Source organism: Tachyglossus aculeatus, chromosome 9, assembly GCF_015852505.1.
Source record: "Tachyglossus aculeatus isolate mTacAcu1 chromosome 9, mTacAcu1.pri, whole genome shotgun sequence".
Lineage (NCBI taxonomy): Eukaryota > Metazoa > Chordata > Mammalia > Monotremata > Tachyglossidae > Tachyglossus > Tachyglossus aculeatus.
This window is the reverse complement of record NC_052074.1, coordinates 36,632,732-36,653,725: the sequence shown is the minus strand read 5'-3', so window position 1 is coordinate 36,653,725 and position 20,994 is coordinate 36,632,732. Positions and strand designations below refer to the sequence as shown.

Genomic DNA, 20,994 nt, shown 5'->3' with positions numbered 1-20,994 from the left:
CCCTGTCCCATCCCCTCAACATATGCAAACTGACAGTGAGGTTTCTTTCACTGAAGCTAAAATGGTAAACTTTGTAAGCATAGAATTATGGCTTTAATCTGAGAATCTTACTCAAGGGTGACAATGTAGCTGAAAAAACCCAAGAGCCCTAAAGACAGGGCCAAAGAGAAACCAGAGTCGAAGGAACCACGATCCCCAGTGAACAAGGTCAATGGGTGGAGAGACAAGCTGTGTCAACTGCCCAGGTAATTCAGGGAAGAAGGGAAAGGTGAAATTGCTGCTTGGGAGTTCTGTGGGCAGGAATAATCTGGTCCGACTGTCTCCAGTGACCGTGCTCCTCCAGTGACCTATCCTCACCAGACTCAGCTTTGGACAGGCAGAAACACTCGGCCCCAGGAGGAAACAGAGCCCAGGGCTGCCCCCCTGCAGCCGGCACAATCCCCGCTGAAGAGCAGATGTTTTTTTAGCAAAGCTAAAGCACCAGATCCGGAGTTCTTCTTCCATGGGCTTCCCGCTACTTTTCATCCCTGTGTACGCATGGGTCCCCACCCAACATCTGTCTGCATTTGAAGGTGAAAGACAAGAGAAGGCTACGCATGAAGAGCCCACTTGGTAATTCTTGCCAGAACTATTCACATTTGCTTTTCTGTAACCTATGATCCCTTGTCTATTTCCAAGCAAGTCCTGCATCTCTCTGAATAATTTAATGGCTTATTTTAGCTACTCTGCAGCTGCCCCAGGGTTACCGTTCATAAGATGGAGGGAGTCGTCATTTTTAAAACAGAAGTCAAATTTCCATGACTCAAATCTAGCACTGCTACTCCATTCAATTCCTGTTAAAGCTAGACATAGTGGAGAATTTCTCCACCAAATTTGACAGTTTCCTGCCTTTCTTGTCCTAGCAACAGCTCTACTGGCCTTCACCTCCAAGTCTCTTGGACAGGCAGTCTCTAGTCCTGCCACAGTCCACGGTGTACCACCCCACTCAGAGCCCATGCTTGGCAACACAAAACTCCAGGTCAACGTGGGGGGTTACTGGGAGAGAGGTTGGGGTGGAAGCTGGTGGGCCAAAGCCTTGTCCAGACAATAGTTCCGCCCTTGAAGCTCCCAAAATTCAGGGACAGCATCCTCGAGGCATTGTCCTGGGGATCTCACACTGGCCCATCCATGCTCCCCAAACCAAGAGGCTCTGCTGCTCACATGTGTATCTTAAATGGCTCAGGCCACTTCCCAAAGTCTGATACACGAACAGCAGAACCTCATACACCTCCGTTTTACTTCTTGGAAAGGCTCGGGGGGCAATGAAAAATTCTCCCCTCTGACCTGAAAAGGAAAAAACCTTCTGCCTTGGGATCATTCTGTCTTCAGGTTCAAATAAGCTCACAACAGAGCTGTGTTCATTTATACAAACAGTCCCAGATGCCACACTATTAAGATCAAATAGCTGAAATAGCCCAGTGGTTTGCTGGGAACAAGGGTCTCTGGAGCCTCCATTCCCTGCACCTTTCTTACCCTGTGGGGCCAATCCAACAGTCAGAGGAAAAGCCCTGAACAGATCTGGGCTGACCAGGAAATGTTTCTGATGCCGGGGCCTCTCCGCTCAAGACCCCTGATGGCGGCATGCCTACCTGATGGGGATGCTGCCCTGCTTGTACCTGTCCAGACAGGAGCACAACGTAGTCCAAAATGAGAGTCAAGCACCTAGTGTTGAAGCTAAGAGTAGCAAAGGGACCTGGATCCAAGTTAAGTGAGCTCCATCCCATTAAGAGAAGTTTGATGTACCATAAATCAAAATTTAAGATCCCATAAGCTTTTTGATGGCCTCACAGTTAATGAGAAAATAGGAAATTCAAGATCCTCCTTCCATCATGAACCTGATCAACTTTCTGCCAGGTAACCCTTATTACATAGTCTTAAGGATTACTTATGGATAACTGAAATTCCCAGATAATTTAAAAGCTCCCTAATTTTTAATGAGAGTTCTGGCAAACAGCAAAACCATCAGGTTTGGGTTTTTTTGTTTCCGGCCGTGCCAAATGCTGTTGTTGACGGTGAGGACAATACCCTGAAAAGGAAATCTGTTAAATCAAGGAGCCAGAGGAAGGAGAGGTGAAAATTCCACAGAACCCACAAACTGGATTGTACACGCCTGATAGACAGTTGTCTAAAAACCACAGGAAAATGTCAAGCGGATCCACTAACTGGGGGCTCAAGGAGTTAGTTTTTTTTAGGGTTGCTGCACTACTCCCCACTTCTCACTGTGGTGGGGGGAACAATGGCATTCCGTAAGGTGGCCTGACCCTGCAGGGATTCCGAAAAATAGTTGGGAAATATGGGCGGCAATGCTCCCACTGCGTTGCCACTGGGCTTCTTCTGCATGTGGTGAACACTTCTCCATGGCCCGCACTCACCCTTGCCTGCTTATGTTCTCACTGCACCCCGTGCCCCAGCAACAGTATGTCAGGTTAGGGGGAATTGGGGCAGGGGGAGAGAACGCACATGCAAGAGGACGAATGATGTTGCGCAAACCACTAGCCCCCAAGTCAATTTCTCTTTGTAGATTCCTGTTTCTGAGGTTTCCTGTATGAGCGTCCATGGGCACCATCATCCTTAGACTCTTATGTCTCAACCACTCTGATGCACACTGCTCAAAACCACTGCAGACAGCAGCAAGCCAGAGGGAAGCAACCAGATGTGCCCCAAGGAGTGTTGGTACAGTGGGCGGGAAACTCCAGTGGCCAGGGACTAAGCTGACAGAATGGTAAAGCCTCAAGCTGCAGCTTCCCCTACCTGGGAGCTGAAACTCTGGAGAGGAGTGGGGCAAAATGAATACATAAGACACCGTATAGCGTCCCTTTGCCAGTTGCGACGGCACAGCCCCCTGTTGTCTTGGATGAGGAAAGCTCTGTTCACTTCCATTTTTTCACTGATGGAGCACTTCGGCTTCCAGAGAGAATACTCTCTCCCCTTCATTTCCTAGGCTAAGAGTGCATCTCACACACTCACCCATGACTTACTTGGTTTACACAACTCCCCACTGGAGAGGAAGGTGGCAATTGCTGGAGAGAGAAGCAAATAGGGCTCCCAAGCAAACAGACTTCTTCTGGGAAAACCAGCCAGTGATGGTGTTTTACCAAAGTCTTCCACACATGGACACACGCTGACTATTTAAAAGAAAAAAAATCCAGCACTGCCAAGAAATCTGCTTCTTTGGAACTGAGCATGCAAATGGGAACAAAATGATCCCCACCAGGTGTGGGGTTCGGCTTTCCAGAGCAGAGAAACAGCAATTCCTTCTTGGCCAGCAAGGAGGACCCTAAAAACTCTTGTGCATCCTCTCAAGGACTAAAACGGTCGCGAGCAGTGACACTGCCCAGAAAACCAGGGCTGTGAACAAAAGATCAGGAAAAAAAATCCACCTTACCCCAGTAAAGAGAAGATAAATTCATAAAAAGACAAGAGCTCCACAGTGTCAGAGTACAATGCCGGGGATGGATTAAGGCTACTTAAGACAATGTCTCTACCAGAGGTGCCAGCTGTAGCGCAGGTGCTGGGGCCACATTGCACCAATAATAGATACAGCCCCCACTCAGCAATGGGTCCATGATTAATGGTGGACACAGGAGAGGGCAGCCTGCTGACATTTACTTTACTAGCTGGGTGGGGAGGACTTGGGAAACATTTTTGGGGCAGGTGAGTACATGTACAGACATATATTATTACTATTATTATCATAAGTGTTAAGCGCTCACTATGTGTCAAATACTGTTGCAGGGGCTGAGGTAGATACAAGTTAATCAGGTTGAACTCAGTCCCTGTCCCACACGGGGCTCACAGACTAAGTAGGAGAGAGAACAGGTACTGAAAACCCATTTTACAGTGGAGAAAACCGAGGCACAGAGAAGTCAAGCGACTTGCCCAGGCTCACACAGCAAGCAACTGGCAGAGCCCGGCTTAGAACCTGGGTCCTCTGACACCCAGATCCATGTGCTCTTTTTCCACTAGGTCATGTGGCTTCTCGCTATAAACATAACTGCAGGAATACCTTAAAACCAGTTCCTAAAATACCAGGTTGATTCCCCTAATGACCATAAAGCATTCAACCTAATCGATGCACCACTGCTCTCTGAAGTTAGACACCGAAAGGCCTTTCTGCAGCAGTAGATTTAACAGCAGAATCTCACCTCATTCACTGGCTTTCCAGAAGGACTGACCAAATTTTCACGATACTCTCTGGAAAAGCAACATCCAAATCAATTCTGCTCAACTAATTAAGTTCCCCAACCCAGGATCGAACCTCTCAAAGGCTCCGTCCCAGGGACCGATTATGTCTCTATCTCTCTCTCCAGAGCCCACTTTTTACCTGGTTGTCCTGGGAAATCTCAGCTGTGGGAGGTGGTGGAGATTCTTCACACACTGCAAGGCTCCGAACGAGCTTTAACTTTGAACTTGACTAAAGAGAAGCAGTGATCATTAAAAACTGCATTTCACAAAAACCAAGGAACAGCCAAAAGCCCCCTAAGAAGGATTTTTTTTTAATTTTCTGCCCAGTGTAAAAGTAGATGGAATGTGCATGGGTAAAAACACCATTAAGAACCATCAATGCCTCTTAGCAAAGGAAAACAAGCAGTTGCAGCTTTAAAAATCATAACAGCACACACAGAACAACTGGGATATCAAAAACATGGATAAACCAAATGATGCTAGGAAGCTACTTTCTCTCACTATGGATGAAAAAGCCACCGGAGAGAAAAGCAAAGCACAAAAGCAGACGACTAGGCAAGACAACTCCCCCACTACCCCAAATAAAACAAAAGAGAAGGCAAACTAAACTGAAGGCTGTTTTCACAAAAGAACAAGGCTTGGTTAAGCATGAAGGAGAGCCTGGGCATGCCAGCACACAAAATTATCTACTATACCTTCGACCTTTTTCCTGTCTGTCCAAACGATTGCATTGGCCGCTGAAGGGTGGGTACAACAAGAAAGGTTCACATTAATCTTTATTCTGAGATGGAAGCATTTGTTGTTAATGCACAAAATGGCTCTGTGGATGAACTAGACTGACGCATGTGGAGGCTGAAAATCAAAGTGGCAAGGCCGAAAGGATGGGGCCAGAGGACCCTGCAGGAAAGTTTCTATTCTCCAACCAAAACCCTGTCTCATGCTGGGAGGGACGAAAGCAATCTTCTTTCAGTTAGCAAAAGAAGGCACGGCAATACCTATTTTTTTCTAGCCCAAGAGGTTTCTAGAAGGAGCCCAGAAAAGGAGGTTTCTTAAGTTCCTTCCCACTTGGGTGATCCTTCCAACCTCTCTGAAAAGTGAATTCCATACTGTGCAGGAGCAATACTCCTTCAAGATAAGTCTTATGAAGAAACAACACACGATAAGTGTTCCAAGCATCATCTGAAAGTGGGTATGGGGCCTGCACTCAGTGCTCAAGACACCGAATGGTGGAGAGTTTCACAATGGAGATGCAGCGTGGCTCAGTGGAAAGAGCCCGGACTTTGGAGTCAGAGGTCATGGGTTCAAATCCTGGCTCCACCACTTGTCAGCTGTGTGACTTTGGGCAACTCACTTCACTTCTCTGGGCCTCAGTTACCTCATCTGTAAAATGAGGATGAAGACTGTGAGGCCCCAGTGGGAGAACCTGATCACCTTGTAACCTCCCTAGCGCTTAGAACAGTGCTTTACACATAGTAAGCACTTAATAAATGCTATTATTATTATTATTATTATTATTATTATTATCAGTGTCCCAAGTTCAGGGCTGGTGAACAACTCCTTTCCCTCCCCCCGCACCCGGCTCCCCTGCTGCCTCCTTCTGACCCTGCCCCAAGAGCAGCGAAGAAGCTGCACGGGCCCGCCCGCAGAAACACCCACCTCACACCCTGGCTCAGCCCCCAGAGTTAGGTGAAGGCCCAGGGGGTACTCACCCTGCTCAAAATAATAATTATAATAATGGTATTTGTTAAGCGCTTACTATGAGCTAAGCACTGTTCTAAGCGAAGTCCTGGGGGCCAGAATCCAGGGCCCTAAGCACATGATGTACAGGTGTCCTGTTTAGGGAGAAGAGGGGGGAGGTGTTGGGCAGGTCTGAAAGGGCCCCTGCTCCCTCCCCATTAGGCAGGTCCAATGAGGCTGTTTCCATGCAGGGAGGGTGGGGCGGTTTGTACTCTCCAGAGGATGGCCCTCAAAACTACAGAGTACGCTTTGGCCAGTTTTGTACAGAGAAAAGTCACTCCACCTAGGCTGCTATGCCCCCAGACCCAAAAGGGAAATACATCAATTGCCCAGACATTAGAGTCTGCCTCCAAAGAGAAAACACATCAATTTGCCGCCTGAGGCAGTCCTGCAGCTCCGCTCCCTTTTCCCCATTGCTCGGATCAGGGAATCGCCTTCCAAACCCCACGTCCACCAAGGACTGGGGAGAGTGCGATATGGGGGCTTTCACCCGCCCCCTCAAAAACTGCAGGGCCCTCTTCAGTCCTTCGGAACCGTCAGGCCCCCAACTTGCTACTGCCCACATTTCAGGGGATCTGTCCAACTACCAGAGCCTAAAGCAACTCTAAAGCAGCCCTTCGGCAGCCCCTGTTCAGAATCACTGTAGTTTCTCTTTAGCACACCAGGCGGGGTTTGTGGCCCAGCTGGAAGGGAACTTAGCACAGTGCTCTGCACACCGTAAGCGCTCAATAAATACGACTGAATGAATGAACTGAGACAAGCCAGGGTCTTCCCAGCAGCCTGTCACACTGCTTTCTACACAAAGAAACAACAACTGCAGTATTAGTGATGTGCTGAAGTGCCCCTGAAGACTTGGATGTTTCCTGGGCAAGTACATTACGGGTGCCAACAACGACAGTGGGTTAGAAGTCATGAAAGTCTTGAAAGTCACGAGATGGCCAGATTTGGGCACGACAGGCAGCTAGGACTAGCTCACTCTGCCCCCCTGAAGCCGGATGACCACCAGAAATGGAACTGCGAGGTGCCAGGCTCCCCGTACAGCTCACTCCTCCTCCAGCTGCCGAAAGGCAGCCGAATTCTCCCATTCCTGGCTACGAGGAGCACTCCAGCATGGGCCTCCACTCAGGGATCCCTTGCATCCTTTCTAGGGGCTACGATTTCTGGCCCCTCCAGGGTCCCATCCCAAACTCGCCCTCAAGATCAAGGCCCCAAATCGGCAACGATGCCCAGTTCAGGGTCCATCTTCTAAGAATTTGCACTCCAACTTTCAGGGTTCCCTGGGTCACGGTGACAAAGAGTCTCAAGCACTATGCACCTGGTATGGGATTAATATACGATGGAACACACACAAGTCGTGTGCTATTTGGCACCACATATAATTTGAAGTCGCGCACGGGTTAAACCAAAGCAATAGCATGGAAATGGGAGTGCTGTACTTCTGGAAACCAGAACCTAGCATTAAGTGCTTTGTACATACAGTGTTCTGCCCTCAGGAAGTGCTCAATATTAACACCATTCAGTGACCTCCATTTCTCAGCAACAGCCCGGGGGATACTGTTCCAATCAGCCAAAACTAGATAGCAAATAATTAAAGGATTCTAGCTCAAATTTAAATGGTTATTAATATTTTTAGCAATGCTTCCCTCCTCTTCCTGCCCCACCTCACTCCCTGCCCTAAACTCCATCTCTGCTGAGGATTCAGAAACAAAAACCCTCAGAGCCTTCAGCTCCCTAGAAAACCTCAGAGACTTTCGTCAGGGATCTGCTTTGTACATTGGCCTCAAATCATCAGTTGCACCTTGCCTTTCCCTCACCCTGTCTGGAGATGATACCACTTGATCAGAATCCATACAAACAAGCCTGACAACATGTGAGGGAAGGGGCAGCAAGTTGGCCACTCAGGGCCAGATTGGTTGGAGAGAGGAGCGGGACTCGGTTGCTAAAAGCAGAAAACAAGCTGGGGTTATAGAGGCCCCGGGGGAAGTCTGAGTGGGAAGCTTGCATTGGCTAGAAATTCCTCCTCCTTTTTCTTTGTTAAATCTTCAACAGCCAGAAGAGAAACATTCTATTTTTATCATCACCCAGATAGGCAAAACTGATGGTTGGCAAGCCTAACAATTAACTCCAACCGGAAGACGGCTTTATCATTCAAAATTCCACGGTTTGGCAGCAAAAAAATTAATCAATCCTACAAATGATTTGCAATTCCATTTCAAAAACTGCCTCATGGCATTTTCTTCTTTGAAAGAAAATTTCAGTCAGGGGGACAAATACCCCTCTCAGAAAGACGTCCTTTCCCACCCCCATTTTTAAAGACTGGCCCCAGTAATGATAATAAAAAAAAATAATCATGTACTTATTAAGCCATTGCTGTATGCCAAGCACTGGGATAAGCTCTGGGGTTGATACAGGGCAATCAAATAAATAGTCCTGTCCCACACATGGCTCACAGTCTATGAGAACCCATTTTACAGAGGTGGAGACTGGAGCACAAAGAGGTTATAGAACAGATAGGTGGCAGATCCAGGACTAGAACATGTATCTCCTGACTAGCCCTGGGCCTTTTTCACGAAGGAACATGGCCAGAAAGACTAGAGGCACCCTGACCTTTAGTGATTGTTTTGTAGTTTTGCCAACAGGAGGGGGAAACTGGTTGGCAAATGGAACTGAGATTTCAGTCTGAGATGGATGCCATGAATCGACCAGAGTTTTAGCAACAGTACCTGCAAGGACTTAACTCCTCTCCATTGACTTTAAAGCACTCAATCATCTTGCCTCCTCCTACCGCATCTTGCTACTCTCCTACTACAACTGAGCCCACAAATTTCACTCCTCTAATGCTAACCTTCTCACTGTAGCTCATTCTTCTCTATCTCGCTGCTGACCTCTCGCCCACGCCCCACCTTTGGCCTGGAATGCCCTCCCTCCTAATATCCGACGATTACTCTTCCCCCCATTCAAAGCCTTATTGAAGGCACAAATCCTCCAAGAGACCTTCCCTGACTAAACCCTCCTTTCCACTTCTCCCACTCCCTTCTGCACCACTTCGACTCGCTCCTTTTATTCATTCCCCCTCCCAGTCCCACATACATATCTGTTATTTATTTATATTAATGTCTGTCTCTCCCTCTAGACTGTAAACTCATTAGGGGCAGGGAATATGTCTGTTTACTGTTATATTGTACTCTCCCAAGCAGTTAGTACTATGCTTTGCACATAGTATTCACTCAATAAACACAGCTGAATGAACGAACACTAAATGTTCATATCACCTCTGTGATGCACTGAACAAGAAAACCCTCTCAAGAGTGCCGGAACATGAGAAGCAGTGTGGCCTAATGGATACAGCACAGATCTGTGAGTCAGAAGCACCTATGTTCTAGTCCCAGCTCTGCCATTTGCCTGCTGTGTGACCTAGGGCAAGTCACTTCACTTCTCAGGGCCTTAGTTCTTAATCCCTGTAAGACTGTGAGCCCCATGTGGGTCAGACACTATGTCCAAACTGATTAGCTAGTATCTACCTCAGAGCTTAGAACAATGCCTTGTACGTAATAAATACGACTGAATGAATAAAATGCTTAACAAATACCATTAAATTATTTTAAAAAAACTCACCAGGCCACTAAATGAGGCTTCAAACTATCAACCTGTGTTGAAAGATCCCCCGTTTAGAATCAGACTCGCTCCCTGGCACAGCCACACTACTCTGTGGGTCCAGTTTGTACTGACAAAGTCAAGTGGGGCAGGGTGTGGCCACCTCTGGAATGGGGCCTCTCCCTCCCAGGTCCCTGGCATCAGTTGATCCAACTGCTCCCTTGAAGTGCACTGCTTATTGTGCACCACTAAGGCACTATTTTAAGCACTGGGCTAGATGTACGATAATTAAGTTGGACACAGTCCCTGACCCCCATAGGGCTCATGGTCAATCCCATTTTACAGATGAGGTAACTGAGGCACGGAAAAGTGAAGTGATTTGCCTCAGGTCACACAGCAGACAAGAGGCAGAGCTGGGATTAGAACCCACGTCTTTCTGATTTCCAGGCCCGTGCTCCAACCATTAGGCCACACTGCCTCTCTTATTAGTTCACTAGTTCATTAAATGTGCAGATTTTGGGCCACTCCACTGAAAGAAATTTTGCACTCCAAAGAGCTTTGGTCTGAAGATCTGAAAACCTTCCAAACTTTTGGGTTTTTTTAATGATATCTGTTAACCACTACTATATGTCCAACACTGTTCTACGCACTGCGGTAGGTACAAGGGGCTCACAGTCTAAGCAGGAGGGAGAAGATGTATTTAAACCCCATTTACAGTTGAGGCAGCTGAGGCACAGCCAAGTATGTGATTTGCTCAAGGCCACACAGCAAGCAATTGGCAGAGCTGGGGTTAGAACCCAGGTCCTCTGACTCCTATGTCTGTGCTCTTTCCACAAGGCCTTCCTGCTTCTTGATTCACACCCTCTCCATCTCTGGGAAATAGTAATAAGGTAAAAAACCAGTGGCTTGGCAGAGGAGGTTGAATGACAAAAAAAATCACCTACTCTAGTTGCCAACAAAGGGCACCTTTGCAGCAAGTAGAATGCTGAGGTGGGCAATGGGCAGTCTTTTTAGCCTCCTTCAATTCCTTAATTGAAGGTGAATCACTTTAAATGATGATGGAAAACACAACCACTCAGATGGGCTAACTTTCATAGCACGAGACCCACTGGGGTATTTTTACTTGCAAAATCCTTCCTCTTGCCCCAGTATATTATAAAGATCATCAAAACTTTCATTCCTAGAGCTTCCTTAATGGCTTAACCTTGTATTAAGTCAAAGCAAAAAAGGTAAAAAAGGAAATGACAGCGCAATAGGAAGGTGTTTAGATGCATCCTTCGCAAGGGCATGCCAGCTGCCTTTATGGTCGATTTTTCTTCCTAAGAATGCCTCTCTGCTGCGTGCTTTTAGAGGTGCTGAAGGGCAGGTGGGTCTTCAGAGCAATTTCACCTCAGAGACGAACAGAAGATCTTTTTCAGAAACACCTAGCACAATAACTCCCTCATGCCGTGTCCATCAGATGGTGTACCTCCAGGGACCAACTGAGCACGAGGAGGAAGAGAAGGAACTCGTGGTTTTGGAATGCAGAGGCTGCACCCAATCAATTTTGCAGTCCCCAAAAACATCAACCCCTTTTTCAGCTCTGCAAAGGAACATCCACACTGCCTGGCACCCATGGATAATAATTTAGGGCAAAGCCCTGGTGGATTAGAAGTTCTTCCTACCAGGGCCTACCCCCCTGCCTTCCTGCCTCTTTCAACCCTCTGGAGAGGGATTCTGGACACAACACTCAATTCCCTTGGCCAGATTTCTCCCCAAGTCACCAGTGCTAACTTTAGAGCCCAAAGTGCCAAGACTGCCCTGAGTCATGCCAGCAGAGATCTGGGAGAGACGTTCACATGAGACACCATCACCCTCATCGCCAACGGTACTTACTGAGTGCCTTCCCCATGCAGCTCCTCATACAATACCCCATTCCAAACCAGAGGCTGTTTTATAGTCTGCAAAGTGTCTACCCAGACAGTGCCAAACGGAAGTTGCCAAATTTTTTTATTTCCTTCATTGTCCAAAAATCAAGTTGGGTCAAATTTTTTGATATTTCTAAACCTAAAATCCATCACACAATCAATGGAACTTATCATCTGAAAGGCAGATTTTGTTGGAATGTCCAGCTCAGTGATTCTGGTCTCAGCATCCGGCACCTACAGGCTACTCTCAGGTGATTTATGGACCTTTTCATGATGCTATTGTAAAGCAATAAAAAGTGATGGCCTGGGCCTGCCAGGAAGGGAGAATTAACCATTATTCTTCAATTTGTGACAAATGGGGTGGAAGGTTCAGTCTTCTGTTTCAAATCCAGGGCACCAAAATATCAGAGACAGGGTACACTCAATTCAATGGTAGGCTACAATTCTACCAGCGAGAAAAGAGAGTAATGAACTCACCTGAAAAAGTTATAAAATACGAAGTCAATTAAAATGCATTTTCTTTTTTAAACGATCAAAAGATGAGAAGCCCAAACAACCTTGCCCATCAGTTTAACAATAACAGTCTCAGAAAATAGAAATATTTTCTCTTATTAGATACCAGTTTAAATGCACACAAAATGATTTCCTGCATGAACAGCGAACAAAACGACTATTAACACTAGCACACTGACTAAACACACTTATTTCCATAGTCAGTGGGGATACCCCATCAATCTTTGTTGCCAAGGTGAGTGCTGTCAGGCTTTAGGAACATGCTAGTCTGTAAAAAGGCAAAAAACAAACAATCCCTTGGCCTCGCAGTTGATTCCTCTCCACTTACTCCAAAGTACAAAAGAACCAATTAAGAGATACGAAGCTGAAAACATCGGGATTTGAAGAAGTGAAAAATTCTTGTAAAAACTCCTGGCTTTTGAAAAATTCCACGTTGAAGAAAATGTTAAAAAAAAAGGGGGGGGGTGCATAGACTGGCTGGACTTAAGGCAGTCTGCCCAAAGCAGCTGGCCAACTGGGCTCACCCGACCCGCCTGCTCCTAGAGGTCCAGAGGAACCAACTGATGCCACAGCCAGTGGCTCTACAAGCCACCTTTCAGGAAGACAAATGGAAAAGATAAATTGAACGAGTCTGACAAGCAGCTGAATGCTAATACCCAACAATCGTCCAGTCAATCAATGGAACTGACTGAGCACCTTCTGAAGGTTAAACACCATGCTAAAATAAGCATTTGGGAGCATAGAACCGTAGTGAGACATACATAGGTGTTCCCTCCCCTCAAGGAGCTTTCAACCTAACTGGGGACACAGACAAGAATAATTTACAATAGTCAAAACAGGAGGAAGAATAAGGACATAACACGAAGCAGTACAATGATATAGTAGGTGAGATAGCTGAATAAACCACTGAATGTACAAAAAAAGGAACAAAAATATAAATATATGCACGTGCACAAGTGCTGAGGAGAGAGCAAGTGCTGTGAATGGGTGGTCCCCTCCTCAGCCCCCAAAACTTGGTCAATCCTGAATGTCACAAACCATCTTCCCTAATTGGCCCACTGAATGAACAAGAAGGTTTAGTGACATTTAGAAACACTGAAGAGTGAGTCAAACTCTGGTGATTCGGTGTGACCATGAGAGGGACACTCCTTTCAGAGGTAAATCTTCTCTTTTTCCTCCCCTGTCACACAAAACAAGGCAGACAGAGAGGAGTTTTATGTAGCAGTAAATCCAAAGCTGGAGGAGAGAAATCCTTACAGCAGAGGAGGAACCGGCAGACAATTAGGGTCAAATCAGGTCCTGAAACATGCTCTTGCACAAAGAGAAAGGGCAGTTAAATCCCTCTTGGGGTAGGTCTAAGGAGCTGTACCAGAAACTGAGTCCTGAGCCCCACAGTGGGGTTGAGTTAGGGGGAGCTCTTCCAGGCAATATTATTGTGAGGGTGGCTGTTTCTACATTTTAGTTAGACCCAGGCTCAAGCAGAGATAAGTCGAGAAAAGAAGGAAGTTTCCCTTTCATTCATTCAATCGTATTTATTGAGCGCTTACAGTGTGCAGAGCACTCTACTAGGCGCTTCCCTTCTGTCGTCCCTGACTGAGGTTAGAGGGCAGTGACACTGGGGGCTCTAGTTGTGACAATGGGACTCTGCTTCCCACTTAAAATTGCAAGATGCCTTGTTGCGGTCACCTTGCATGCCTTCTTTGCAAGTTAAACAAGCTTAAAGGAAGAGCCTTTGGCAAGCTCCCTTACAGTGGCAATATGTGTGTCTGTGTGGAGGAAATGAGAACAGAGAGAAAGTGAGTTTGTGTCATACATCTTCTTTGGGGATGATACCTTGTAAATACAAAAATGTCCCCCAAATCACAGAAACAGCAAGCACTAACACTGCCATCAGCACAACACACTTGCCCTGGAGGCATCATCATCCCTCGTGCTGGCCTTCCTGCTGACGAGGCACCAGCCAGCACGTGTGCTAGTGGCCTGCAATTCATCCCCTACGTGCTTTGGGATGAGGATAGAAAATGCGCTCTTCCACTCTGTAGTCACTGGATTTCCCTCCCATTCCAGCTCTCACAATCCCCAGGGCTTCTCTGGCATGTGTTCCCACCAACTGGCTCTTTGGACTGGCCCATGCTGGGTCCCCTGCTCCCCACTCTCCAATGACTCTGCTGCCTTTGAGGTTGGAGGGGAGGGAGAGGGGTTCCCTCCTTGGTTTTTGGACATCCACAGGGCTTCCACAGTAGCTGTGACTGTACCTGCACCTACTCTGGGTGTTTCTGCTTTGTTTTTTTTTTTTCATTCCTAGTAGGCTTTGTATCTGAAGGCACCACTGACAGTGAACTGCACTGCTGAGCACGCATGATGCTGAAAGTGATGCACCTCATTTCAAAATGTCAAAAAAGATTCCTTGGGGGCGCCACTGTTTCTCAAGCCATCTCTTGTCTTAATCCCCCAGGAAACCTCCATCAGATTGCAATTAACCAATGAGGTCGTTCATATGCCAGCAACGATGCAGTTAATTCAGATGAGAACACAAAGATCATCCTGTCACTGTTAATGACCAGTGCTCCCTTTCTGTCCCTTCCTATTGTGAAAAAGAAAATTTTTTCAGATCTAGAACTCAAAACTGGGCACCTGAACATATGAAAGAAGACTTCCGATCTCTTACAAGACCCTGGAAGATTACCAACCACTTTACCAAAGTGGTCCAAAATAATTGCCTCCTAGAAAGGAGGACCAATAAAATCAGAACAGAAAATGAGCCGAGGCCTCCCATGCTGATTTCAGGTGGCCGAGGACCCTCTCAATCCTGCAGACCAGGGAGTCAGAAGCAAGGAACCAAATACGAAACTCACCAGTTACCAGCAAATCGAGTTAACTCTCACCTGCAAATCAATTTTGTTGTCAATACACTGTTCATTCTTCTCCACCAGAATCGTTTCAAAGCTCTCTGATTTGATAAGGTTTACCACTCTGGTTGCATCTTTCACTTCCGCCTCCAAACCCTTCATTGTAGCAGTTGCATCTTTCCCAGGCACAGTATCAGACATCCTCATTAGAGAAGGTTATTTTAGAATTCTACAGGAAATCCAAAGCCTTTAAAAGAGGGAGAGGAAAAAGACTCATTATTTTGGATTGAAATATTCATTCATTCACCTCTTAGGAGCAACGTGCAAATGCCCAAGAGATCTTCTCTTGGCCCAGGATTTTTCTGCTCATTATCAGCCTCCCCTACAGAATCTACTTGGATTTTCTATTCGTGACCTTCGTCTAGAGTCCAACAGTTCAGTATTTTCTCCCTTTTCTCCCCCTTTTCTCTTTGGTTTCCCCTTTACCATTTCCACCGCAGACAGGAACTGCACTTGAAATACGTTACTGGAAAAGCCATTTGCCTTGGAAAAGCTGGAAAAAGCTCAGCCTCAAAAGAGCCTGCCTGACCTGGGCGGCCCAGCAGGTCCAGGCCACACCACCAAAATGAAACGAGGTTAACTGCTAAATCTTAATGTTCTCCTCCACCAAGAGGCATTCTACCCGGTGGCCAGGAACTTTGGACTTCCTCAGTTGCACGGCTGTTGGAGGCTAGTGCCTTGCCCAACAGGACCAAGAGAAAGACAACTCTGACCAGCCTGAGACCACCAACACCGCACAGTTAGGGAAGGGAAAATCCTGCCGCCAAAGCCAGCTCGGTTCTGTCCCAAGAGAATAAGGAGTTTTAGACGAGGTCCAGTGTATGTGTGAATGCACGCATAAACACACACAGATAAACACACACACGCGCACACACTCACTCTTCTCTTGGTATTACCTGATGAGTCCTACTGATGTGTGATTGTGGTCTTTCACAAAAGTAAAAAACAATCCAAGATTCCCCTTCACGGTTGTCCACCGGGATGTCAGTTGTATTGAACCATCTGGACTCTGGCAGAAGCCGTCCCATGTCCTTGTCACCACGGTAGAGTCCGGGACTGACCTGGACCGTCTTGGAACATGTACACCATCACGTTTAAAGGTCTAAAATTCAAGAACAAATACAAATCAACCAGACCGATCCCGGGTACTCCCGGTGAATAACTCAAAGTCTCTTCATTACTGTCAGAATTTTCCAAAGAATAATATTTCCACTTTCTGTTCTTTAGTTTTCTTGCTTAGAACAGAGAGGAGTCCATTGTTCTGCTAAAAAATTACCAGAGCACCCAGTAATACAAAGTTATTACTTCCTCCTTCCTATTAGGTAACTTAGAAAGCCTGAAATAATGGGGTTAATCCTTTTTTAAAAGAAAGGGTGTTTGTTAAGTGCTTACTCTGTGTCAAACGCTGTTCTAAGCGCTGGAACAAGTTAATTAGGTTGGACACAGTCCATGTCTCTCACGGGTCTCACAGTCTGAGGAAGAACAACAGATATTTAATCCCCATTTTATAGTTGAGGAAACTGAGGCACAAAGAAGTTAAGTGACTTGGCCAATGTCACACAGGAAGTAATTGATAGAGCCGGGATTAAAACCTAGGTCACTTGACTCGCAGGCCTATGCTCTTTTCACTAGACCACACTGCTTTTCTTACTGATACCTTGAAAAAGGAACAGCCAAGGACTGATTTCCTAAAACTGGGCTAATGTAATGCATAATATGCTTGTCCCCTACCCCTCCTCAAGAAGCTCTCTGTAATTTCTGCTTTAAAACTCTCTTGGTTTCCCCTTTATCCAAGAGGAATGTTTACTCTGCCGCAGGTTTATGAAAATGCTGCGACTTTTTCCCTTTGGAGAAAAAAACTGCTTTAACAAGAAAAGTAAATGCCAGAACAATTTAAAGTAAGAATCTTTTAGAGTATAGTGGAACAGGCCTAAAGTTTTAACACACAGAACACAAATACAACAGCGCATATAGCACTGAGCAATTCTCAGATAATTTTAATGCTCCCCCAAAACATTCTGAGGTACAATAGTTAAATAAGGCAATTATATTTTCAAAACACTTCCCATTTCCCAATTTGTAGGAGCGCAAACGTAGGACTGAAAAAGAAGGCAAGAGAAACTCAGATTCATGTCCTGGGGTTTCCTTGGCCAACATCTTCTACCAACTGTGTTTTCATGTTCCCCTGATAGAGGAATAGTTACCAGTTAGGTGGTGGGGCAATTCAAGAACTGAGTTAACAGGCCCACTTGAAAGCCTATTCTCCTTACTGATTGGTTGAATATAAAATGTTCCTCTCATAATGATGTGACACCATTTTTTTTTTTCAATTACCCTCACCTCCAAAGTGTGACCCACACCTGCCCATGGTGGAGGGGGGTAAAGGTTTCTGAAGGAAGAAACCTAGGCTCAGTAAGAATCCTGAAAATATCTGGCGAGTGTGGGCGGCAGAAACCACTGCCAACTGGATTCCAGCACTGCGCGTGGGTGCCAAACACCCCCTCAATCTACTGCGGGAACTTGCCGTGCAGTACCCCACATGTAATTTATTTTTTTCTATTAATGTCTGTCTTCTTTTCTAGACTGTTAGCTCGCTGTGGGCAGGGAATGTGTCTTGTACCTATCTATTCTATTTATTTTATTTTGTTAGTATGCTTGGTTTTGTTCTCTGTCTCCCCCTTCTAGACTGTGAGCCCACTGTTGGGTAGGGACTGTCTCTATATGTTGCCAGCTTGTACTTCCCAAGCGCTTAGTACAGTGCTCTGCACACAGTAAGCGCTCAATAAATACAACTGATTGATTGATTGTTTCTTGATATACTGTACTCTCCCGAGTGCTTAGTACAGTTCTCTGTACACCGTAAGTGCTCAATAAATTATTATTATTATTATAATGATATTTGTTAAGTGCCCACATGTGCCAGGCACTGTACTACGTGCCAGGGTGGATACAAGCAAATTGGGTTGGACACAGTCCCTGTCCCCCGTGGGGCTCACAGTTTCAAATCTCATTTTACAGATGACGTAACTGGAGTCCAGAGAAGTGAAATGACTTGCTCAAGGTCACACAGCAGACAAATGGTGGAGCTGGAATTAGAACCCATGACCTTCTGATTCCCAGGCCAGGGCTCTATCCACTAGGCCACGCTGCTTCCCTAAATACAAATACGTACGACCCGCCTCTTCGCTCACTGCCCTCCAGGACCCAATGAAAAGCCCACGGCAGGGACAAGTGAGTGTAAGTGAAGCCCCCCGAGCCACCAGCAATAGAATCAACAACCTCTCTGTTCCAGTTTTTGGTCCTGAAGTCTCTGTCCTCGAACTGGGGCTTGTCTCGCATTCACATTCTTGTCATTACTGTTTACATTTGTTAAGCACTTGCACGCTGGTCCACAGAGGCCACCGGTGGGCAACCAGAGGCAGCTGGTCAGTTGGCTGAGCCCGCTGACTGTATTCACTGGCCCACTGGGTTGGGAAGAGTGAAAAGCCTTAAAGGTGACAGCCAAGGCTCCCACGGTCACAGAGCATTGCCTCAGCCCAGCACCTGGTAAGAAAAGGGGGATGCAGACTACATCCTCCCTGCTTGCAAATTTCACCGGGGACGGCAATGGGTCTCAAGCCCTTACTGGCTCGATAGGCAGTGCTGATGAGAGTGGCAGGTTTTCTAACTCCCAGTGATACAACGGGGTCCCCTGGGGCTCCCATCTGGTTCCGGTAACCCCTGCCCCAGAGGCTGATCTTACACCCATCGCCACCACTACAAGGGTGCGAGTAGCCTAATATATCCCTGAAGAACAAAGGGCCAAATTGTGTCTTCGTGGGACAAATGATCACACCACTGAGGAGTTTTGGTGGATTCTAGAGAGCCGCAATAGGCCAAAATGCATCTCGTTCAAAAAATCGGTGCTCTTCCAGGAACATCACTGCTCACACCAGGTTTGGGTCATCCTGGACTCTGGTTTTTTCAGACATGGCTCCCTTAGCCCTTCAATCAAGGACTTATTTTCCAGCCTGGCTTAGTCACTGGGTGGCTAATTTGGAACACCAGTAATAGCTTACTTATATTTAATCTTTGGTTGAGATAGCCACACAACTTGTCACTCATAAAAATAAATTCCTTTTAGACATCTCTGTGTTGGATACAATGAAGTCAACATGCTAAGAAGAAACACAATAAAAGCATTACCTTCCTCCAAATTCTGCTTAATCTGTTCCCTACAACTGATCTGAAACAATGCTGTGGCAGCTGCTAGGCTTGTGTTTATGAAAAAAAAAACAGTTAATGCACAACAAATGAACTCTTATTCTGCACACTAATTAAAAGAACAGATGCTGCATTTACAAATCACAATTGTATTGAAACCAAGATGTGAGTTATTGTCATTAAAGATAAAACACAGTAATCTTCCCTCTTCTTCCTAAAGAGTAATCTCTACCCCTATCTCCTCCAGAAAGTCTTCCTTGGCTAGCTCCACCCCTCCTCCATCAATCAATGGTATCAAGTGAGCAGCTATCGTGTCCCGGGGACTGTACAAGAAACAAGGAGAGCCCCTCTAGACTGTGAGCCCGTTGTTGGGTAGGGACCGTCTCTCTATGTTGCCAACTTGTACTTCCCAAGCACCTGAGCACAGTAAGTGCTCAATAAATACGACTGAATGAATGAATGTATGAATGAATATACTATCGGGTGGCATCTAGCTTCAGGAGAGCTGGCAGAGCAGGAACTATTGAAGCAGCGTGGCTCAGTGGAAAGAGCCCAGGCTTGGGAGTCAGAGGTCATGGGTTCTAATCCCGGCTCCGCCACTTGTCAGCTGTGTGACTTTGGGCAAGTCACTTCACTTCTCTGAGCCTCAGTTACCTCATCTGTAAAATGAGGAGTAAGACTGTGAGCCCCATGTGGGACAACCTGATCACTTGTACCCCTACCAGTGCTTAGAACAGTGCTTTTCACATAGTAAGTGCTTAACAAATACCATCATTATTATTATTGAAGGGGTTGAAACCGTTAAGGAGCCTTGAAGACAGGGAGAGCGGTGGTGGTCTGGCAAACTTGTGGTGGGAGGTGTTCCAGGCTGCAGACATGATGAGATCAAGGGGTTGGAGGAGGGAGAGACAAGAATGAGGTACAACTGAAGCTGAGTCTGGGAAGAGTGAAGTGTGTGAGCTGGGAAATAGCACCAGGTGAAGACATCCAATAGAACAGATATTGGTTGTCTACATAACAGATCTTTGTTCTTCCTCCTGCTTCAACTATTTAATATACAGGTAACGGGCAATGACATGGCTCAGTGGAAACAGGCTGGGCCTGGGAGTAAGAGGACATGGCTTCTAATCCCAGCCCTGCCACTTGGCTGCTGTGGGACCTTGGGCAAGACAGTTACCTTCTCTGTGCCTCAGCTTCTTCACCTGTAAAATGAAGATTCAATACCTGTTCATTGCCTCAGACTGGGAGCCCCACACATAGCAGGGACTGTGTCTGATCTAATTATGTTTCTGTCCAGCACTTGGCAGGGAACTCTCTCCCCAACCCTGCCCACCCCATCTTCAAGTGCACCAAACTAACAGCTCTCCCCATCTTCAAAGTTCCCCTAAAAGCCCACCCCTCTAAGAGGCTTTCCTTGATTAATTTTCTTCTCCCTGGCCATAGACTTCACACTACCACTTTGGCACTACCATACACTCACAACAATAGGTGCTGCAAACTTTAAGCATGACAACACAAGAGGGGACTGTGTGTGCCATGTGGTTGGGACTGTGGAGTCCTGCATTGTTTTTTTTTAGTCACTGACACACTTATAAGTGAATTTCACCATTAGCGGTGTCTTCTGTAAATAGACAACTTTATGTACAAATAGATAATAATAATGATGGCATTTATTAAGCACTTACTATGTGCAAAGCACTGTTCTAAGTGATGGGGGGACACAAGATGATCAGGTTGTCCCACATGGGGCTCACAGTCTTAATCCCCATTTTACAGATGAGGTAACTGAAGCCAAGAGAAGTTAAGTGACTTGCCCAAAGTCACAAAGCTGACAAGTGGTGGAGCCAGGATTTGAACCCATGATCTCTGACTCCAAAGCCTGTGCTCTTTCCACTGAGCCACACTGC

General features: G+C 46.3%; 1 protein-coding gene across 10 annotated transcripts in view; it reads right to left on the bottom strand.

Moving 5' to 3' along the window:
• The window catches only part of R3HDM1 (R3H domain containing 1), a 124,830-nt gene that overhangs the window by 53,349 nt on the left and 50,487 nt on the right, over positions 1-20,994 (bottom strand). For 6 of the 10 annotated variants that reach the window (XM_038751331.1, XM_038751332.1, XM_038751330.1 and 3 more), the window contains exons 2-6: positions 15,781-15,986; positions 14,861-15,071; positions 4,920-4,961; positions 4,364-4,453; positions 3,018-3,164 (exon numbers count right to left, since the gene is read on the bottom strand). In XM_038751331.1, the coding sequence (XP_038607259.1) occupies positions 3,018-3,164; positions 4,364-4,453; positions 4,920-4,961; positions 14,861-15,031 (450 nt within the window). In that variant the 5' untranslated portion in view covers positions 15,032-15,071; positions 15,781-15,986. The remainder of the gene's footprint in view (positions 1-3,017; positions 3,165-4,363; positions 4,454-4,919; positions 4,962-14,860; positions 15,072-15,780; positions 15,987-20,994) is intronic. The other 4 variants (XM_038751336.1, XM_038751337.1, XM_038751339.1 and 1 more) reach the window with 2 other exon arrangements.